At 29.6% G+C, this 24162-nt stretch overlaps 1 protein-coding gene across 2 annotated transcripts in view; it reads left to right on the plus strand.

The window, feature by feature from the left end:
• Nucleotides 1-23208, plus strand: part of LOC107436481 (phosphatidylinositol-glycan biosynthesis class W protein) — a 34501-nt gene extending 11293 nt beyond the window's left edge. For both annotated transcript variants that reach the window (XM_043054668.3, XM_016048218.4), the window contains exons 5-8: nucleotides 3574-3718; nucleotides 9269-9501; nucleotides 15860-15989; nucleotides 22471-23208. In XM_043054668.3, coding sequence (XP_042910602.2) covers nucleotides 3574-3718; nucleotides 9269-9501; nucleotides 15860-15989; nucleotides 22471-22767 — 805 coding nt within the window. In that variant the 3' untranslated portion in view covers nucleotides 22768-23208. The remainder of the gene's footprint in view (nucleotides 1-3573; nucleotides 3719-9268; nucleotides 9502-15859; nucleotides 15990-22470) is intronic.
• The last annotated feature ends 954 nt before the right edge of the window (nucleotides 23209-24162 follow it).

The raw sequence follows: 24162 nt of genomic DNA on the forward strand, positions 1-24162 counted from the left end.
ACTTATGCGTTCTAAATCTGAGTATTAGATCAAAAATATCTTCAACAATATCTCCTTTCATTAATACATCATTAAGTGAATTTCCATTTGAGGAAAGAGACGATGCATTAAAAACAACTCTAAGAGGAGTGCTTTTAGATTCTGATTTGAGAACACAATGGTGAGGTAAATAATAGTTATGAGAGGGTAATTTATCCTCATTAACTCTTTCCATATGATTCAAATTCTCATATTCATTAATAAAATTAGAATAAAGTTCCTTCATATGAGGGTTTTTCTCTAATCTTCTATTTAAACTATTTAACCTTTTCTCTGCGATATGTTTTGATTCCCCTAAATTAGGTGGTTCCTCTTTCATTGGCATCTCAATTATAAATCTACCAGTAGAATCCCGTTTATGCGTTAATTTAAAATGCTCTTCGCAATAAACCGATTCCTCACTTAAAGAACAATTTGTATCTTTAATATCTTCGATTTCCCAAAATCTTTCAATTAAGTCTTCAATTGGATCAATTTGAGCTATTAAACCACAATATTGTTTACTAACATTTCCTTCAATAACCCCACTGGTTAAATATCCTAGTTTTGAATTTTGGAAAATTAAGCTACCTGTGCTATATTTACCTGGTAACAAAATTTCAAAAAGAAACTGAGCAGATAATAAAATATCTATTTTATTTGATTCCCAAAATTTTGGATCAGCTAAAATTAATTCCGAAGGAATATTCAACCTTTCAACATTTATGTTATGCGACGGGATCCAATCTGTAATCTTGGGAGTGATTAAAAGATCAACAGTCCTCGAATAGGACTCATCTTTATTCGAAATATCTGTACATATCTTTGAATGTAGTTGCGTAATACATCCATTTATTCCCGAAATAGATATATGATTTTTAACCTTTTTTATATTTAATCTATTAGCTAATTCAGTCGAAATAAACGATTGCTGACTTCCCGTGTCAATTATACCGCGCGCTATTAATCTGTTACCAGATGCATTTTTTATGTATAAAACACATGTGGAGAGTAAAACACTTTGTTTCGGAATTATTTCCTTCCCAGCGATAAGAGAAAAAGATAAATCTGACTGTGTTTGGGAATCTACGAATTTATGGGTTTTTGAGTTTTCCGACTTCAAAGGAGGCTCCTGAAGAGCGTGTTTCTTATCAATCTTTCGGTGTAAGAGGGCGTTGTGTTTCACATTACAGATGGTACAAGCACGTGTTGATGGGCATTGAGCTAACTTATGATGGGGGCTTAGGCAATTGATGCAGCAATTATTCTGTTTTACGACATGAAATCGAGCAACTTCGTCTAAACTTAAGAATGACTCACATCTGAAAATGGGATGGTTTTTTTTACATAAGACGCAAACATATTTATGATCATTTTTTACAAAAAGTGCTTTTCCCTTTTGATTCTTTTCAAATGAATGTTTTGGTTTTGTTATTATATTAGCCTGAATATTCTCTAGCATTAAACATCTTTTTTCTAAAAATTCAATGAATTCTTTCCACGCCGGTAAATCAGTTGATACCAATGAAAGTTCGAACTGTTTTTTAGTTTCTTTATCTAGCCTTTTCAAAATTAAATTAATTAACAATGCTTCAGAAAAATCATTTAACTCTAAACCAATTGTTTTTAAAGCTCTAACATGTTTTTGAATACAATCAACAAAATTTCTTAACCCTTTTGCGGATTCTTGAAAAGGTATTTCTAAAGATAATATTTCATTAAAATGACTGTTAACAATTAATCTTTTGTTCTCAAATCTCTCAGACAATGCTTTATATAATGAATCATATGAATCATCTGAAGTCACTATGTCTGCTGCTGGACCAATTAACGTAGACTTCAAATAAAACAGTTTTTGAGCATCTGATAATTTGTAATTTGAATGAATTACATTCTCAAATTGCGATTTAAAGTTATGCCATTCCTGATATTGCCCAGCAAATTTAGGTAATGGAATTTCTGGCAATTTAATGTTGACACATTCTGTTTTTGACAAGAGTTCTGAATTATGCACACTATTTTCAGTTGAAATAGTTTGTTTACTAGAGGTCAAAATTGTTTTGAGACTTACCTCTAGTCTTTCTATTTCTTCTTCCAATTCCGAAAATGAAGTTTCAATCGTATCCACATCATCATCTTCAACGATTTCGAAGTAATCATATTTTAACTCTTCAAGTTTGCATTTGATTTTTTGCAAAGCTTCCAATTTTGTTTGGCACTTCACATTATCCAAGACCGTTTCAGGAACTAGAAATTGGTCAATTTTTGTTAATTGAGACTTAAATGAGCCTCTTTTGCGATTTAGGATAGTAATTTTATCCTTTGAAGCCATTTTTAATGGTAACAGCTCCGGCTGTGTGCGACCAAATTTATGTGCATTGTATGTAACAGAAAGCAGACTGTAGTGTTTTTATTTAACATTTATTAAACAAACTTAATAACATAATGAACTATATACACGAAGAAAATTGAAAATTATTATGACTGCTGCAATAGCAGTAAACAATGAAAGATAGCTCATGAGAGAGCTGACAAGTGAACTTCCTTGTTCGAAGTTCTTGATTGAACGAATGCTTGCCTCTCTGACAGAGATGCAAAGTGGAGTGGGGGGCTCGATAAGGGTAAAACGCGTAGGCGTATATTTTTGAGATCTAACAATATTTATTTTATATGTTGAGGAAAAAAATTACTTTTACAATTTAGAATATATATATATATATATATATTCAGCTTTATTCTATAAGTGCAAACCTTTTTTTTTTTATAAGCACAAAGTGCTTGTGATCTTTTAAATTGGTAACAAATATGTAAATCACTATTTAAAAAAATCATGCAAAAATCTATTAAAATTTAAGAAGATTTGCGCAGTAAAGCCAAAGGAAATGCTTCCACGCGGCTTCTTGTAATATTCAAATAATCCAACCCTGAATGATATGAAATGCAGTTTAAATAGTTGCAAAATAACTCTAAAATTAAACGAATATTTGATGATACTCTGAATAATTCTCTAAATAGTAAAATGGAAAACATGTGAGGCAAACTTATTATGAGATTCTCGATTTTTTACCTTTAATTCTAATTATTCTGTAGAAATTTTATGGGTAAATTTTTGAAAGAAGATTTGTTAAAATATTTACAAAATAATTCTAAAATAAAACTAATGTATGATAATACTCTGAACATTGAAAAGTAAATTGGAAACTTATTATGAGAGAGTCTTGATTTTTTACTATTATTTGTAATTATTTTGTAGAAATTTTATGGGTAAATTTTTGAAAGAAGATTTGTTAAAAATGTGTAAAATCTAACCAAAAAGTTTATGATATTATTGTTAGTATCACACTAAAGCAGCATGAATGGGCTAATGGCAATGACATCTGGAGAAAACATTATATTGATTGTAGTGTGGGTGTAACAGATAGTTGTAGTAATCACCCCATTATATTCTTCAATCCTATAATTATGTATTGAATTAATTTGATTGTATACATAATAAGAAATGTTTTATATTTTATATAAAAAGTAATCAAAATAAAATAAATCATGTTATTGCAGTATGAAAAAGTGTTTTAAGACATCTTTCCCTCTCCTCATTTTGGGTTTCTTGAGACTTGCATTAACAACGTCTGTTGGCTATCATAAAGTTGTCCAAGAATATGGAATTCATTGGAATTTCTTTTTCACCCTCGCTTTTACAAAGGTGAGTTGAGTTACTTCATTTGAAAGTTTTTGAGGAGTTTAGTTTGAATTAAGAATTTTCTTTCTTTTCCAAATACATTTAAAATGTTATAATAATATTTTATAAGAATTCAAATAATATCTTTTGTGTACAATGTTTTTGGTGACAGATGCACATTTTACTCACCAAAACATAAAATGTTTTGATAAATCTGTGTATCAGCAGTTAAAATTAACTAAATGTTACACATGCTTAAGATAATTTTTAAGTTTGTGTAAATAAAAATTAGTATTGCAACCATCATGAAAGTAAGTAAAAACTGGAGAAACTTCTTTGAATTAACTTACTGGGAAGCGAAGAAAAAGGAAAAGTGTAAAAGTTTAATTAATGGAAGTTTGTTAAAGATTAAAGGAATTAAAAATTGAAAATAATCAAGTTATGAAATTGAAACAATTAATAAATGTTAAGATTAAAAATAAGGTTAATCTTAAATGACTAATAAAAATTAATGCCTGATACTCGTACAAGAGAGACAATTGATTCACAATTTAAGTACATGAGATCTAAGGAAAACCATAAAAATCGTGTATGTGGCAAGTCAAACCCACAAGAATGCATAAGGAATTAAAACAAATTACAATTTAAATGAATAGAGTAAGGTTAAATAATTATACGTTAAATTGCGTTAAGTATAGGCCGAATAGTGGTGGTCCAGCATTGTTGAACACCGAATAACCCAATAGGTCCATTGGGTCAAAATTTAGAAATAAGTTAATAAACAAGAGCAATTAATATAATGATAAGGAGTGATGCATGTAAAAAATATAAGGAAATAGCATTCTTGTAAGTATGAATATTATCTGTACTAACTATTAAGTAAAACATGGCTACTCACCCTACATGTCGAAGACATAACGATCTGTGGCGATTGATAAAACAATTATGGAAAAAAAACACACACACACAGAGTCGAGTAAGTTCAATTCATTGGCAAATTCATTTATTTATTTCATATCACTGCCAGAAACAGAAAGGATTCACCAACTAACAAACGTTGCATCAGCTCACATACACATTTTATTACACACGATTTTGTCTCGTAAAAGTAGCACAAATCTTCAACATAAAAGATACCCTTTTCGCAAGGTATATCCGAGTTTTCACAAAAAGAAATCTTTCTTAGTGTACACTTATTAAAAAAGTGGGGAATTTATCAGATTTACTCTGGGGCAGACTTCAAAGTAACTGAAAATAAATCTACAGAAAGAAACTATTTGAATTATAGATCTCTAAAATTTCTAACCCGCAAACTTACCAACCTCTAAAATCCTCACTGATTTTACGCTGTTAAACTACTTACTATTACAGTAATTGTGGTCTTCCAGAGTAAATTTAAAACCGTTTAGCGGTACCTTCACAAATTCAACTTTAGGAAAAGCGATAGTTTTACCAAATACTTTTAAAAAGGCAAGTTTTCCTTGCAATCTATGGAAAAGAGGAGCTTTTCTGCGAACTGTCTACGAAAAAGTAGCAGGTGTTTGGTCAGCTAGTGCAATGTGATAAGCCTAACCGGTCATTTATGCCATATCAAAGCAAGCTTTTCTTTGCTGAGTTTTTTTTTTAAAAAAAATGAATGAACAAGGCTTTCTCTCTCTATGAATTTTACAGGAAATCAAAGTTTAAACATTATTCTTAACATTCGAACATTTTCTTAAATGCTATTGTAAATTTATTTTAACCGACCTTTATCTTTTGTGAAACATGTTTTTTTTTCTCTGGGAAACTTTTTTCTGTATGATCTAGTCAAAAATGTTCTTATAATGAAAATAACTTTTAGTGCTAGTACTGTTAAATGCATGTTTTTATTAAATTGAAATTTAACTGTGAAAAATGATTTTTATGAATTTTTAAATTTGAATACAATTTCAAAAGCCCAAAGTTTTACAATATCAAAATTATTTTTTAATATATGGAGAAAAATGTATAGAAATTAGCATCATAAATTTTCTTTATTTTTAGTGATTAGTATTTTTAGTTTTTAAATTATTTTTATTTTTTTAAAAATATTTTCTTACTTTACCATATTTTTGTATTGATTATTTTGATATAATTTCACAAATTATGCCTAAATTTTCACAAAATAATTCCTCTTAAAAAACCTAGGCAGACCCCTGTATTAGTTAAAGTTTGATTTCCCGCAGTGGACTGATCGTTAAGACACGGTTCCCAGCAGATCACCGAAGTCAAGCATCACTGGCTACGGTCAGTGTGCGGGTGGGTGACCACTTGGATCAGTTTGCGTAGGGACCGAGGGTGTGCGGTATTGGTCCTCGTTAAACTGTGCTACCGTAAAGTGCTCGACTTCGCGCGCAGGTCGTCAGGCTACCGAAGCGGGGGTGCCATCCCCTCCGCAGAGGATCAAAATTGTGATGGCATGTCTTCGGATCATCCTCCGGGATGTTTCCCAGACCGTCGCCAATAGCCCATTGTGCAGCTCTAGTGCGACGTAAATTAACAGCAGCAGCAACAGCCAAATTATAATCATTTTAATGATGACATCTATAATTATATTGCACAAGCTAATTGATATTATTAAAAATCTGATATTATTTAAATTTGAATAAAAACTGGGAAAAGGATTAAAAATTATTAAGTATAATTATCATCAATTTTACTTAAATAAAATTGGTTTTTCTTTCCATTAACCTTCTATATACATATGAATATAAGTTTAAAAATAAGCAGGGAAAATGTAAACAAATAATCGATGTAAAATCTGCCAAATTCTAAAGTTCTCAAAGCCTAAGCTATGCAAATTTCAGAGAGTCTACTGTGGTAAAGAAATTTTAACATAATGTTGGGTGGAAATTTTGTACGGATCAGTTCAATTACTTAATGTTTATAATAATCTTTGTTCAAATTACAAAGAGTCTAACATTGTGGTAAATGGTAATAGTATGTATAAATAATCTTTTGTTATTATTTGGTTGTTGTTAATAATAATCTTTTTTCAAATTACAAAGAGTCTAACATTGTGGTAAATGGTAATAGTATGTATAAATAATCTTTTGTTATTATTTGGTTGTTGTTAATAATAAATATATTTATGACAGTCAATATAATTTTAATCAAAAAGTTTGTGTAAATTATTATATTTATTAATTCTATTAAAAATAATGAAAAAGACATTTTTTAAGAAATTGTTATTTTGAAAAAAAATGTGTGAATAACTTTCTAAATTATTTTAGATATTGTTTTTTTTTAGAAAAATTAGTGTCTGTTTCAATATGAAATATAATAAATTCAACTATTCTGTTATATTTAACTGATAGAAACATTCTTATATTGAATTTATAATGAATTAAAAATAGAATTAATTACTAAACATTATAATTTTCACTTAGCTATTTATTATTTAATTTAATAATGATCTTATTTTTTTTCTTTCACTGGTTAATTTTAAATAGTAAAATCCAGAATTTGAATAAATTTTTTTTAATTGTTTCAGAGAAAACAATTTCATAACAATAAAACTTCATTTTTAAATGTTATTTTTCCAGAATTATTTGATTGATTTTGGATTCTAGTTGTTCAAAATTACATATTTCAAGTAAAGTAGCATTTGTATACCTTACAATTTAAACATTTTTCTGATCCTTATAAAAAGAAAATGATAAAAGCCTATTTTTTCAGTGAAATTATTTCAGGATAAACAAGTTTGATTACTGTGTGCAAAATTCTTAAACAGTTTTGAAGATTTGGTGAAATATTCAAAAAAGTTAAATTAAAGGGATCAAATTGACTCCTTACTAAACTATTGGGACCCTATTTTCTGTACATTCCATCTTTTGAGTGTCAGAAATTTGAATCCGCCAAAAAAGAAAAGGTATATTTACTATTCAAAGAAAAGTACAATTTTGCATCTGATATTACAACTTAAAATATAGTCTGCACTAGTTATTTTAAATATTCAAGATCTACCACTTGAACCGTAAAAGTTTGTGCATTAATCAAATTATTACATAATAAATTATTCAGTTCATTTTTTAAAAAAAAATTTACACACTGTACGTAAAATATGATTCATTCTTTAATACAGTAGAATCATAATCCATCGTTCTCACATCTTTCACTTTCCCACTTACATTGTATTATTTTAACTGTCCCTTTACAAATTCTATTCTTTTAATGTTGATAATTGTAGATCATTTTTGAAACTACCAGATTATCGTATCTATCATTCAGAAATTTTACCAACATTTGAAAAAAATATTGAATTTGTTTTGTGAAGAAAAACAGTAACTCCTGATAATAAGGATAAAGAAAACGTGGATTTGTTACAGTTTGGGTAAAAATTCTCAAATAAGAAATGTTGAAGTTGTCAGAAATGACAGAAGCTGAGGAAGTACAAAGTGATATCGATGAAGGCCGAACTTAATTCAACAAATTATAACAAACATTTGTGGGAAGTTGCAAAGTATTTAAAACAATGAGTATTCACACGAATTTTCAGGACGCTGTAGCAAATGTTGAAAATTTATTCTTTGCACTGGGATGAAAGAGAGCCAAAATTTCCAAGTATTTAAATAAATATATTTATTTATCCTTCTCCCCGTGGCAGGATCGCAGCTACACGGCGACATTGTACAGAACAGAGAGTTCTTGCAGAAAATTTTTTCTTTTGAAAGGTAAAAAAAATAAAAAAATACTAGTATTTTCCTTTTCTACGGAAATTTACATATACTATTTTAATCATGCATTTTCAGCAGTTATTGATATTGATTTTCAGGTGGCTTTTAAATATCCCAATATATTTCGAACTATATGGAAATTTGAATCGTTACATTTGAGTATTTACTTTTTAAAGCAATAATCTATTGAATTTTTGGCAGTTATTGCCATAGTTTTTAAATCCGATATTTTTTATACGATATTATTTATTACAACAACCTAATCTTGAAACAAAACACGCATTTGAGGAATCACGTGATTTCGTCGTCGATCATTTCTTTTTCGGCAATTTCTACAACAGATCTCATGATTTTTAGTTCTTTCCTTTATTGTGATGATTATTTACAAAATAAGAAGAAGGAAATAATGTGTGCACCCCTACACCAACAAAATTAGAGAATATCACCCATATTAGAATAAAAAATTATTACATGTTCAATTAAAAGAAATTTATTTATGTATAGTTCTTTTTTGTAAACACAGCGCTTTTGTTATTTTAAATTTGTAACATATATATTTGTTATTATTGAAAGTATCTTGCAGAAAGATATTAGTGCTAGCGAATTTTGTCTCAGATAGCTCAAAAAAGTCTGCCAAAGGGATCCTACTTTTGCATAGTAAATATCTTTTCAACAAGTACTTAATTCTTTCTTTTTATCTTTTTGAAAATTTTTATACATATTCTAGTCATTATTTGATATTTAAAAGTTTTTTTTTTGTAATGAATGGTCCCCTGAGAAATGAGGTCTACTGTAGTCTTTACTATAACGGTTTCTAGCAAATAACTCTAAATTAATTATTTGCTTTAAATGTTAATTTTTTTTCTTATGAATTTCACAGGTAATGTGTTCAAGCATTCTAGCGATATTTAAAGTCAATGCTGGGCTGTTAGCTGTTATCATTGTGATCATTCATCAGTTTCTTCTCACAAAACTGGGATTGTCTGATTTTGTCTCATCACCTGAACGACGGAATTTGTTAGAAGCCAACAAAGAAGGCATTTGTTCACTACTCGGCTTTGTCTCACTTTACTTTTTTGGAGTTCAACTGGGTCATGTGGCTTGGGGAAAAAAGTAAGTTTCTAATTAGAATTTCTATCATGTCTCATTTATTTCTTCCTATTTGAAATTAAAACAGAAAATATTTGTTGAAAAGAGTTTATTTAATGTGTTTAAATTTATAAATAAGATAGGACTTGCGTTAATTGATATCTTATTATGTTTATCTTTAAAATCAGGCTAATTTTTCATAAGATTGGCTAATTTTTGTCCAAATAAATAAATAAATAAATGAATCAAAAATGAAATAGACAGACCAGCTAATTGCCAAAAGCAACTCGTATTGTTGTATAAAATTTAAATATACAGGGTGTTTATAAATTCCCGGACCAATTTTGATGTTTAATAACTCATAAAATAATGAAGATATAAACAAACTTATGGCATTTATTGATGGAATAACTCATATATTTTCCTTTTCAGGTTTGAATATCTTTACTTTTGTAAATATCGTCTGCGCGTGTGGTTAATTTCAGATAATTTCATTTTCCAGTCTAAATATCTGAACTTTTCTAAATATTGTCTACTTATTAATTGCATTTTTCTCTCTTTTGTTTTTGGCAACTATTGGAATGTTTTGTTTACTTTTGATGTGTTTGTTCTATGTAGTACTTTTCTGTGTGATGTTTTATTCAAGCGGATATTAAGGAGAATGCATACACCACAAGAGAAAGCATAGATTTTATGGTGGTTCATAGAAACGAAATCGATCGTGCAAGCACAGAGAAATTGCAGAAGAATTTACCAAAAAGATCCTCCATCCAAAAGCAGTATCTTGGGGTGGAAAAAGAATTTTCTAGAAACTGGAGGTATCGCAGATAAGACAGTTCCGGACGTCCCTGCACAAGTGATTTTGACGTTGAGCGTGTCAGACAGACATTTTTAGACTATCCTAGAAGATCTGTGAGATCAGCGGCAAGAGAATTGGATATGCCAATTTTGACCGTGTACAAGGTTATTAAGAAACAATTAAGACTGCATGCATACAAAGTTCAAATTGTTCAAGGTTTGGAACCGGACGATAGGCCTAGGAGGATGGCGTTTGCAACAGATATGGTAGGAAGGATAGAAGATGCTGCTGATTTTCTGAAGCGCGTAATGTTCTCCAACGAAGCATCCTTTCATGTTTCTGGCATTGTTAATCGTCATAACATGCGCATATGGGGATCTGAAAACCCCCATGAATACCGTGAGACACAAAGGGATTCCCCAAAGTTAATGTGTGGGGTGGACTAATGCATGACCGAGTCATTGAGCCTTTCTTTTTTACAGAAAAGACGGTCTCATCTGTCGTATACTTAAACATGTTGGAAAACTTCGTATTTCCACAACTAGAAGAGGTTCAGCCACATGTCTTTTTGCAACAAGATGGTATACCACCTCATTGGGGTATCATCGTTCGTAGTTCTTTGAATGACCATTTTCCAGGAAGATGGATTGGGCGAGGAGGTCCAATTCCTTGGCCGCCCAGATTACCTGATATAACGCCGCTGGACTTTTGTCTTCGGGGATTTATAAAGGACAATGTTTACAGGAGGATCGTGTCAAACATTGATTACCTAAAAGTCAGAATTACAACCGCAATAGCCTTTGTGGATGCCGACATGCTTGCCGTCACCTGGCGTGAAATTGACTATCGACTTGATATTCTCCGTGCGACGAAGGGGGCACACATGGAAGTTCATTGACAAGGGTCATGAAACTTTTTGAGTCTATCTAACCATTTATGTTATTAATTTTAATCTTTATTATTTTATGAGTTATTAAACATCAAAATGGGTCCGGGACTTTATAAACACCTTGTATATTTTTTCGCAAACATGAACTCAACAGATATTAGCATTCAGAAGCTAGATACATTTAAATGAAGGCAACTTCTATGATTCAAATCTTTTGAATCAATCTTTCTGACGGCCAGTTTTTACAAACAACATTAGGTCATAGTTAAAGTATAACACTACAAACGAAAAAAAAAAAAAACTCATTTTCTTAATTATGGGTTGGAGGCTAACTGTTTTCAGGATGAGACTGAGAATAAACGAGAACAAAGCCTGTACTGAAACACGCTTCAATAACACCCTAACACCCATTTAAAAATTGAAGAATATAAATTTGAGGTTGCTGACAACTTTGTTTACTTGGGTTCCGTAATACAAAGGGGAATCATTATATAGATGTTTTGATGAAAATCTATTGTAATTCATCGAAAAAGGAGATGCTTTATTATATAAATCTCCTTTAAGATCAATTAACATATGCTTGTGACCATATCTTGTACAGATGAGGTTATATTGGCAGGGCTTAATCCAGGTCGATTTTGGCACCGTTTTTCGGTACCTTCACAAAATTTTTAAAAAAATCGGTACCTTCACAAAATTTTTTTAAAAAAATCGGTACCTTCACAAAATAAAAATAAAAAATCAGTATTTCAACGAACTTTGGAGAAAAAAAAACGCATCTTCGCGAAAATAAAAAAAAAAAAAGTTCGAAGGAATTAAAGTGCTGAATAGTTTTCCGAGCAGTTATTATAATTTTATCTATGTATTCTGTATTTCTATTATTTTTTCCACCATTAATTCAAAAGTAAAAGTTAGCACAATATCAAAATAATAATTTCTTAATCATAATAAGTTCAATAAATTTTATTAGTAAGTAAGTTAAAAAAAAATTTTCAACTTTATGTAAATCTAATTTTTAACCATAATATTAATCTGTATAGTAAATTCCATAATTTCTATGCTGGCTGGCTGCATAATTTACATTGAATTAATAAATGGAATTAATCTGCAAGCTGTCTTATAAGCAATTCCTTGCGCAATATGTGACTGTTTTTTTATAGTATTGTACTTTTTGTATACATATGTAGTTTTTTTTATTTTTTTTTTTAGCAATACTAAATTTTCACAGAAAAAAATTTTTTTTTCACAAAAAAAATTTTTTTTCTTCACAAAAATAGGTACTAGGATTGAAAACCTGGATTAAGCCCTGATTGGGTACCTTTGAAAGAAAGGTCTTGAGAAGTATATTCAGAGGAATTCAAAAAATTGGTGTGTGGCTTAGGAAAACAAATTTAGAGCTTTATCACTCATATAATGAGCCTGACATTATTAACTTCATTAAACAACAAAGAAATAAAATGGGCAAGCTACGTTATCAGAATGGATGAAGACTGTACCACAAAAAGAATTTTCAATGCCAGACCAATTGGCACACAAAAAAAAGGTAGGCCGAATTTGAGATGGATAGATGGCCTAGAAAAAGACCTTTTGGTCTTAAGTTTTTTTAATTAAATTTTTGTTTTTAAACTAAAAACCCTTTCATGAAAAATGTTAGCCTGAAAAAAACTTCTTGAGAAGGCCAAGGCCCACCCTGTGCTGTCCAGCCATTGATGATGATGATAACTGTGTTAGTTATTGTCTGCAGTTTGTCATCTGTAATAATACTCTAGTTTTTAAATATTTTATAGTATTAACTAAATGATTTTTCAAAATGATGAAAAAAATTAATTTTGTTCGGAACAATTGTTTTAAACAATTTGACAACTGATTAGTTTTCATTTATTTCATTTTCAAAATTTTCCTTTTAAAAGCTCAATCTTTGTGTTATAAATTAATTGGTAATGTTGGACAATTTTATTTATTTGTCAAAAGAACACACACGCATCTTATCTGATCGAAAACTCACTCTAATTCTGAATGAAAGCAAATTTGTTTCAAAGCTATGATATACTTTATACAAAATCATAATGAATGAAGTAAGGTATTATAGATAATTATGAATAACAAGAGGCTATTGATGAACATCAAATCATAAACAGGGATCCCAAAATTAATTTGTTATTCAAAGTATTGACATCTCTTTATTCAAAACTAGTATCACATTGCTCAGTTACCTCAATTTTGTGCAGAGTGCTTGAATTTAAATGAGGTGGAAAATGTTTATTTTTGCTCTCCTGCAGAATGTTTGTTTGTTTAAATTTAACTATCAATGTACAACTGATTGCAATTGTCAGTTGACAAAAAGTGTTTTAAATATTAGGAAACAGAATTTTTTTATTAACTTTTTAATGAAAAGTAGCAGTTTGTTTGAATTTTGTTTCAGTCCAGGCATTTTGGCTCTGCAATTTCAGTCTCTTTCTAATTCAGTCCTGTTTGTCTATTTTGATAAAGACATTCCATTCCATTTCTTTTTTTCATCATTACAGTGGTTCTAAATATACTTTTCTCAGTTTATCAAATTATTTATAATTTTCAGAGTTCTCCCTACGAATAAGAAAGAGCCACAGCGCCTAGAAAAGGGCACTCGCTTAACACCATTAAAATTTAACAAAAAAAATGTAATATTATGTCATAAATGAATTTGATCCTCAATTTTTAAATTTCACAAAGTAATTTTCACTCATTATCAAAATATTTTCACATTTCATTCAACCACCATCTATTTCGGTCTGTCCATAGTGTATGAAAGCGCTTTTACATGTTCAATGAAATACTTGCTAGTCCCCACGTATGGAGCACTCTCACGTGCATCTCTGCTGCATTTTGCAAGATATTCTCTGGCTTCCACCCTCTGATGTCGAACCGAAAAATCTCTCGATCATTTTATAATGTAATCAAGAAAAGAGTTTGTTTGTCAGAAACTAGTTATTTAAAAGGTGTTTTTTTTTTTTTGTTGAGAGACACACCCTGTAATTTTTCCAATCATGAATGACCAACTTAAAATGTTTTTCTCTTCTTTGTTTTTTCACTACTCTTCAGTTATGTTATTCTGACAAATCTTTAAGTTGAAGAACATTTTTTCCATTCACTCTGATTTATTGCCAGACTGTGTTACTGATACATTGCTAAATTAACTTTTGTATTCTAATTAATTGCTTTATGTTTGTTTGAGAGATATAGTTTTAATTTTAATTAAAGTTTTAGCTTCATTCAAGTTTTTTTTAAAGCTTAATTAAAAATTTTAATTTCACTAGGGAACACATTTTTTGTTGCAAAGATTCAAAATATGAAATGAGTTGTGTTCGGAAAGCTACAGATTTTTTTCGACGCAATATTTTTATTTTTATTTATTTTTTGCCTGAATGTACAAGTTTATAAAGAATGTATAGGTTTATATACATACTTAATACAGTTCTTTGCTCTTTTTAAAATAACACTTAAGGCAAAAAAAGATATGACCTTAATGTATTGCATCCTTAGCTGAAATGTATTATCACCATTTTTCTACCACTCTCTCTATGTACCAGAGAAGTGGGGACATTTAGTATTCTTTTGAGTGAATTCCGGCTTCCCACAGGTCAGAGAGAACAAGGAAATCCTGGAATTATAGGAGAATTTTTTTTTAACTTTAAAAATCAGGGAATGGGAAAGCTGCACTTTTTTTACAAAAATATTCCTAAATGTCCATACCTGGAAAATAACCAGTCTTAAAATTGTCCGGAAAAGCAATCAGTTATTGAGACTTGAGTTAAATAATTCTAACAAGTATTACAACTCTTTGTTATAAAAATTTCACATTTTAGTCAAACTTAAATGCTCCCATCCTTATTTAATTATATTTTTTTACGCAGAAAATCTAATGTTTCACATCACTAATAAAAGGAATCAAAGTTTTATGATGAAAGTAAGGGTCTCGATTTTCATTTAAATTTACCTGGAAAAGTCCGGGTTTTTTTTTTCTGATTGAGTGAGAACCCTGGAATTTAAATAAATAATAAAAAAAAATCCTGATTGGGAATATGCTATTGAAATGCATAAAAATTGATTTCAGATTTGAAGTGACATAAAAATACCTAAAATTCCATTCAAAAATCTCATGCAGCAGAAACCAAGAAAGTTTTGTTCCTCAGTGTTATCTAGCAATTAATAAAATAAAATAAAACAGTTGATATCTATGATAAAAAGAAAACAAAATTATTTACATATGGGCAAACTCTACTGAATTTGCCAGTTTCTCCTAGTTTTCTGGTTTAATTAAAATGTTCCTGGTGTTTGTACATTTTATAAAATTCCCTAAAATTGAGTAAGTTTCCTAAAAAAATCCCTACTTAAATAGAGTTTTCGAACAGATTATTGCTTGCTGGAATATTTAAATAAGTATTACTAATACATAATGACCTCATTTATAGAAATCAGTTCAAAACTTTTTTTTATAAAATTTTAAGTTTATTTTTATTCTGAACTCTCTTTTTAAATTAATGAAAGAAATCTTTTAACTATCTTTGATAAATTGAATGCCTATTAATGTTTGAAATGAAGAGTATGCGTAATAGATAGCATTTCAAGTATGTTTAATGTCCATCATAACTGGAAAATATTGCAGTTTTTCCATTTTGATGACTATGTATTTAGTTCATTTACGATTATTGTTACAGAGACTATTGTTATCTACTTGTGAAGCTGTGTTGCCTTGGTTTGTGTGGATGGATTTTGATGCTTATTTTTCATGAGAATTGCCAACATGTCTCCCGAAGAATGGCTAACTTATCTTATTGCATATGGATTGTAAGTAATTCTATTTTCTCTTTTATCATAATAATATTTACTGAAAGAACCCATTTGTAACTCAGGGGTCTGTTTAGGTTTTTATGAGAGGTACCTATTTTGTGGAAATTTAGACATAATTTGTGAAAGTTAAAAATTATATTAAACAAATCAACACAAAAATATGGTAAATTTTAATATATATTTTTCCCTTTATATTAAAAAATAATTTTGTTATTGTAAAATTTTGGGTTTAAAATTGTATCTAAATTTAAAAATCCATAAAAATCATTGTCTATTGTTGACCTTAACAACATGAACTTAAAAGAAAAAAAACATTAATTAACCTTACTTTCACTAAAAGTTATTTTCATTATGAGAACATTTCCCACGTGGTCATATCATAAAAAGTATCACACAGAAAAAAATGTTTCGGAAAAAATAAAGGTCTATTAGAATAAGTTTAGATCAATGTTCGAATATTTAGAATAATATTTGAATTTCCTGTAAATTCAACATAAATGTAAATTGTAATAATTAACTTCCTGTAAAGTTTACACAGGAAGCGCCTCGGCATTTAATTTTTTAAAAAAAAAAGCTCACTCGCTATAATATCCACTATAAGAATAACTGGTCGCTCCAGCGAACAGTTATTCTTACCATACCGCACTGTCTGACCAAGCATGTCCTACATATTCGTGTATGCGAAATTAACTCAGGATTTATCGTTTCTTACGGGGATACAAAAACAAAATTTTAAGAAGTGTGGTGGGGGGAGAATCTTTGAACTTGCTTTTTCAAAAGTATTTTGTAAAAATACCATTTTTTCATAAAGTTGCAGTTGTGAAGTTACCGCTAAACGGTAATAAATTTGCCCTTGACAGACCCCTGTAACTGCTTTTGTAATTGGAGAACCCTTTGTTTTGTGAAGATTATTCAATAAGAGCAAATCCCATTTTAAGCTGCCTTTTCATCAATGAATGAGAAAGCAAAGCCCATAAAAGTGCATTAGAGAGGGCACAACATAAAACTTGTAGTTGACTGGGCTACCTCTAAAGATCAGGATGCATAGCATTTTTTGAAAAGTACTTAAAGGTTCTTAATTTTGATTTACATTTTTTAAGAGCCTTTAAAGGTGCTTCTTTTATTTCGGATTTGTAAAAAGTGCTTAATTTTCTACCTTTTAAAAAGAGATTTTTTCTTTGCCATGTCGACTGTCTTTCTAAATTATAAAAAATGCATGATTTTTACATCTGCAATATTTATCAGGAACTAGTTATTTTATCATGATCATGTAAAGTTTTTAAAAATGTTTTTGATTTTATGTTCATAAATTAAGAACTTAACAAACGATAGAAAAAATAATTTTTATCTGGCATAATTATGATTTTTTTTTTGGAAAGTGATTAGAAATGCTTTTTGAGTACTTAAAAAGTACTTAAAAGGTGCTTATTTTTTGTTGAAAAGTCTGGCTGCGCATCCTGAAGATAGAACCCCATAATGATCACAAGTGAGACTCTTTAAATATGTTATCAAACTTTTAGTGTTGAAAATAATCTGTATCCATTATTTATGAATTCATTACCAGTTGCAAAATAATATAAAATACTATTCTCACATTGTGAAGAAATTTTTTTTTGTGCAACAAAATTTGCAATAAAGTGACAATTACTGCACTTTTTGTGTGACAAGAGTTCCGATGGGTCATAATAATAGCTCTGGCATATTTTTTTCCTTGAAGAAGATTTGCTTCCTTTATTTTTACACTCATTCTTACGTGAATGAACTCCAAACATTTGTAAAGTTTTAATAACTGATAAAATTAAATTCTAAATATTTAAAAATTGCTAATGACCTTTTTGAATTTCCTTTTTTTTTCTTCAAATCATTTATGTTAGGATAAGTTGTATATGCTTTAGAAACATATCAGTTACTGCAGAACAATATTTTGATTTTATCGTAATAGAAAAGTTTGTACACAATTTTATAATGAATAACAGCATCTTACAGCCTAATTGTGACTAATTGCTTGTCAATACAATATAAATTTTTGTACAACTAAAAAGCAATACTTACTAAAATTGAATTGAAAGTTATTGCAGATTTTGATGAAAAGTACTCAAGAATGCTATACATGCACAATACACTAGGATGGCTATTCCACACCCACGTTGTAGGATAGCCATCCATAAGCAAAACAAAAAGATTGAAACATATATAACAGACAGTTAGAATTCTGTTTTCTTAATACAGTGCCTGCCACCCATTAACATCACATTTATTTTGTAAAACAGCTGATTTCATAAACTAGACCACAATATCTACACTTAGGAAATAAATTTTAAAAGTTAAAATTCACACTAAAAACAAAATTGTTTTGTATATTTCTATTTTATTTTTACTATAGCTACATTTTTTGAAAAAAATTCCAGAAAAGTCTTGAAATATTGGCATGTTTGTTTGATTTAAAAAAAAAAACATGGTTTGGAAGTTTATAAAAGTTTTTGAAATTTTCAATACAGCTACTGCGATATCCAACACAACAATAACTCTTCTTATTACGATAATGTCTCGTGGTCCCGACAAACTTGCTTATGAATTAATGTCGTGCTCCTCTCAATATTATGATATTCTCTGAAGCAGTAAACCCCCGTAAAATGATTTTTTTCTAAAATTTCAACCTTATTTTCTCCATTTATTATTGGTTTTTAAATAATGTAAAAAAAAATCTTATTTTATCATCTTTTGACTTTTTTTCTATCTTTTCTGACAAGAGAAGACTCGCTGCTGACCACCCCAAGAGCTTCCATTCTTAGAAATTTCCTCCCATATCTCTTAAGAAGTCACAGATATAACGTTCCTATATAATTTCATTTCCTTCATGTTAAATGCTGATCACGAGTCACAAATGACCACAAGCATCGCAATAACACCGGAAAAAGAACTTTTTCTGCAGAGGGTGGGTGGAGCACCATTCATGAACAAAAATCATTTTTGCATACTTTGTTGGTTGACTTGACATTCAAAAAAATGAGTAAACAAACAAAAATATCAGATTATTTTCATTAAAAACGGTTTTCAGGGTATGTTTAAGATCTTATTTTCTGAATTTATTTCATTTTAATATTTAACCATAATTACCACTCTGCAAATAAATTTTTTATATAATATATATACTTATAGTTAATACATATATAACAGTTAAATTGAGAAAAAAATGTTATTGTGTGCCCACAGTATGTTGGCCCTCTATATAAACAACATATCCCTCTATAACAATATGTTTATTTGATCCCCAAAATATTGTTGTAGAGAGTTTTTATTTTAGTTCCTTTTCTTTGTTCATCTTTGATTGATTTACTGAATGAGTGACATTGAAGGATGATGATAAACATTTCCATAATTTTTTTTAAATTCATAAACAATTTACATGCAGATTCTTTTACATTCTTATGTTTCATAATTTAACTTTCATCATTCAATTTTCCTAAAGAAGTGTCATCCACAAATGTAACTTTGTTCTTTTTGTTTGAAGATGGCACAATAAAATTTGTTATTTATTTGCTTTACAAAATTTGAGAGAATATAAAAAAACTGAGTTTTTATTTATTTTGAACCTATGTCTTACTAAAATTTTGATTTTGCAACATGGTGATCACTGTTTTGTAAAAGGATGGTTTTAGCATGTTTCGATATCGTAATGATCCCGTACACCTTACGGATTGGGTTTTTTTATTATCAGCAGTTGATTTTATTACTGGCAGTCACTCTATTGAACTTGCAATGTTTTCTTTGAGAATGTTGAATTAACTTTTTTCTGAAAAACATTTTGGAATTTGATAAGACTTTGGTTTCATCTAGACGCAAATTCTTTTTTTTTTTTTTTAACCGTCCTTGAACAGCCAATCCAATGTTTTGGGTTTACGACTACTAATGTTCAACTACGTAGCCTTTTTCATTTTGAACCAATCCAGAAGACAAGGAAACTCCTGGATCAGTACCCCCAGAGGTATGCTTTATTATGGGAACATGAAGGACTTTGTGACTAAACAAATTTAGCGTGCATCAGTCACCATTTACTGCACAGGTAATCTTCGGCCGCAGGGATCTAACCCAAGACCTCTTGGACAAGGGCCCAGTACCCTACCAACCAGGCTATCCCAGCCAGACACAAATTCTAGAATTATCCTGGGTTCAGGAAATTAGACTCGTGAAAATATCCAAATAAAACATTTATTTCCACAAAACACAACAGAGTCCACACACCCAACATGTTCTCGTTAAATACAGCTGCTTGAAAAAGAATACGTAAAGAGCAAATATCAAATCCATGTCACAGCATTTATAGTTTGAAGATCAGGACGACTTCAGTTCGCTTCATAAGCAGCGACGCCACAAAGCCTATTAGATATAATTTATAATTTTAAATGCATTACTGAAGTAAAAAAGTTTTATGGAATGTTATATAGTGATTAAAGTCGATTTATTAAGATAAATCAGAAGGCTGTCCCAAAACTCATGGTACATTTATTAGGGGTGATAGAAGACAAGCACAAATCATAAAGTTGCAACGCAAGTTGTAAAGCACAAAGCATGCACAAAATGATGAGAAACAAGATAGAGATGGAATGACATTTTATTCAACAAAACACTGGAACTGCTCAAAGTTGTGGCAAGTTTCAATCCCTCGAAGGAGTAACTTTGTGGCATCTTTCTTATGATGTCGGCATAGCTGCCAACTCGAATAGGGAAAAATTCCAGTAAATTTTACTAAATAATATAAATTTCATGAAAATTCTTGCAAAATATATTACAGATAGGGAATTTTAAGGATTTTAATAGTCATTAAATTCGAAAAACGGCCATATTTTCTAGATATCATTTCACATTTAATGGTCTTTGAAGCGCTATCTTTATTCATAATTTTGAATAATGATAGGCATTTAATTCATCGAAGAAGTTAACTGAATTTTATAAATGAGGTTTTCGCTTTACTATGTGACACGCATTTAAATATTCAAACAAGCTATAATCTGCACAAAAATTCTATTTTGATAGGGATTTTTTTAAGGAAACTTACTCAATTTTAGGGAATTTTCTAAAATGTACAAAAAACCAGGAGAATTTTTATTTAGCCAGTACTCTACTGGATTTTCCAGTAGAGTTGGCAGCTAAGTGTCAGGTCTTTAGGTGAATCTTCGAAGATGAGGCTCTTCATATGACTCCAGTGGCGTAGTTTTGGGGATGTGTTTGGGGGACGAAAACCCCCTCCGAAATCATACATTACTTGATTAATGAGCTATTTGCTTTGGTAAGTAAGATGCAGACATAAATTTTTTTTATTATAAATTTTTTTCACAATTTAAGCATTTTGAATACATATATATATGCATAGCTGCAAACTTGTTAGGCCGTTGAGAAAAAAACTTCTTATTAGTTGCAACATTATAGTAGTTTGACGTATTAAATCTTCAATTTAAAGTTTAAAAAATAAAAATATCAACCTACCACGACAAATCAATAATTAAAAAAATTTGTAAATGTGATCTATTTGTTAGCATACTTAGCTCTTCAATGTTTAATTATTGAAAAATCTTCTTATTCTTTACTTGTTCATTTACTACCATTTTGAAAAATCTTTTACAGCGACCGTCAGAAGACTAAGTGATTACCCTCTCCAAATATACAATAAAACTACGCCACTGTATGACTCTATAAGAAAAAGACATAAAATTAAAAGCCCTCTGCTGCATTGTTTTTGAACCATGGGTTGTATGGCGATGTGTACTTGTCTAGTTGTTCTCTATTACATATACCATGAGTTTTGGGACACTCTATATAAATTTTTTGTGGGGAACAGATGATACTCAAATGTTGTACTTAATTTTTGGAATTTCGAATTCTTCTTCTTCTTGGGCACTACAACCAATGACAGGCCAAGGCCGTTCCAATAAGTTTTTGCCATCTTCATCTCTTCTGTGCCATGACCTTCCAGTCAGTTATTCCCATTATCTTTAAGTCCCTCTCAACTGCGTTCAGCCACCTAGTCAGTAGACGACCCTTTTTTCTTCTACCTTCTGGCTTAAAAAGAATTACTTTTTTTGCGGGGTATTGATCTTCAGGTCAATAAAGTTGTCCCAACCATCGAATCCGATTGACCTTAACAACATGAACTATGTCTGGTTGTTTATACTTCTTATATAACTTATGATTGTAAAGGGGGCGCCATTTGTTATTCTCATAGACCTGCACCAAATATTCTTCTAAGTATCCCTCTCTCAAGAACCAGCAATTTGTTCTCTTTTTTATTAGGAGTCCAGCACTCACTACCATATAGGATCACAGGCCGTACGAGTGTTTTGTATAACTTGATTTTTGTCTTTAGTTTAAGAAATTTACTTTTTAGTTGGGACTTGGAATTATTTATTTTCTCTGACTTTTCCCTGCTCTGTGATTTGTACTATTTTTGTTTATCCTAAAAACATTATTTATATTTTTTCAGGTTTCACTGACAAGCTTACAGATTTCACTTCATTTGTGTCATTTTTCAATTGTTGATGTCATCAAGAAGTTGCTCAAAGTTAAATTACATGAAAATTTATTGTGGAATGTTCTCAACTATAATGGCCTTTTTTATTTTTTGCTTGCTAATTTGATGACAGGTTTAGTTAATATAACAATTAATACTGCTGATACATCCAATTCAAAATCATTGTGTATTTTATTTATGTATCTTACTATCTTATTTGGAAGTTCTTTTATATTGTTCAAATTAAATATTAAGTTTCTTCGTTTTTAGTATTTAAAAAAGCTTCATTAAATCTTTTGTTATTTCTTTTTTTTAAAAAAAAAAAAAAAACAGTATTTTATGCTCTACAATGAGTCATTATTACTGCCAGGCATTTTATTTCAAAGTAACTTATTGTTACCTTATTGTAAAAATTGTACATTGACACATTTCGTATTATATTGTGATAATTGCCAGTTTTTATGAATATTTTTGTCCTCAGCATTCATTTTTTTCCTCTGGTCATTAGCATCCAAAGTAATACTCATTACTCCAGTTCTCTGTGAGGCTAAGTTACCTGCTGCATAAATGTTGCTTGTTTCGATGGTGATAAATTTCTATTAAAATGTTTAATTGATGCATTTATTGTAAAAAAAAAAAAATTGTACTATTCTTCACTTTAAAATTTTGTATTTCCTTATAGAAAAGAATAAAATTATTTTTTTTAATAAATTTATAGTATAATCTGTTCATATTGCTAAGAAATCTGTTGGCAAGTCTAACATTGCAAATGTACTAAGTTAAAAAGTAATTGTGCTAGATCAAGATAACCATCTATTACAGCTTTCTTTTTTTAAGAAGGCTTATTCGAGAAAAACTCAATTTCTAGAATAACTATAGCTGAAATTAAGAAACTACTGAAGCAAATACGAAAGTATAAAATTGGTAACCTAAAAAATAATTTTGAAATGGTAAACATTGAAAAGATTGTTTGCTAGAAAAAATGGTGTTTTTCTCCTTTTTTTAACTTATATTTTAATGAGTAGCAAATTTGTTGCAAATTCGAATTTTCAACAGAAGAATTATTTAATCAATGTGATATGTTTGCCTCTTTTTTTTTATTTGGCTGCAATAAAATTGAATTATTTTTTATATAACATTACGACTTTGTTTGAAATTTCGAATTGCGCATTTCAATAATGACTTTTCAATGCACTCTCTACCGTTATAAATCCATGTTTCAATCACTTTTTTTTCAATTGCTGATAATGCAATCTATTTTTTCACAGTTTTAAAAATTCCGATGTTATTACAATATTCAAAATTTGAATTACACGTTTGATGAATCACTTTTGGATGCTCTCATCTTGTTTAGATACCATCAAAAATCCATCCATTTGTCGCAATAACAGCCAATCCTTTTATCCACTATTATTGCTACAAATTTTCTCAATGTTTTTTTTATATTTAAAATCTCTCTATTTTTTTTTTTTTTAATACATTATCATTACAACAGACGAAATTCAATGCGTGCACTTTTTAGGCACTTTTTGCCAAGATGATACTGAAACTTTTTCTGTAGTTATTGCTACTGATATCCAGGTGGTTTATTAAGTCCCGATATTTTAATATGATATTATTAAGAAACAAGAAAACAGTAAGGAATTTTACTCACTTAGGATCAAT

The sequence above is a fragment of the Parasteatoda tepidariorum genome, chromosome 3 (genome assembly GCF_982258835.1).
Source record: "Parasteatoda tepidariorum strain Cologne lab strain chromosome 3, Ptep-v5.0, whole genome shotgun sequence".
Taxonomy (NCBI): domain Eukaryota; kingdom Metazoa; phylum Arthropoda; class Arachnida; order Araneae; family Theridiidae; genus Parasteatoda; species Parasteatoda tepidariorum.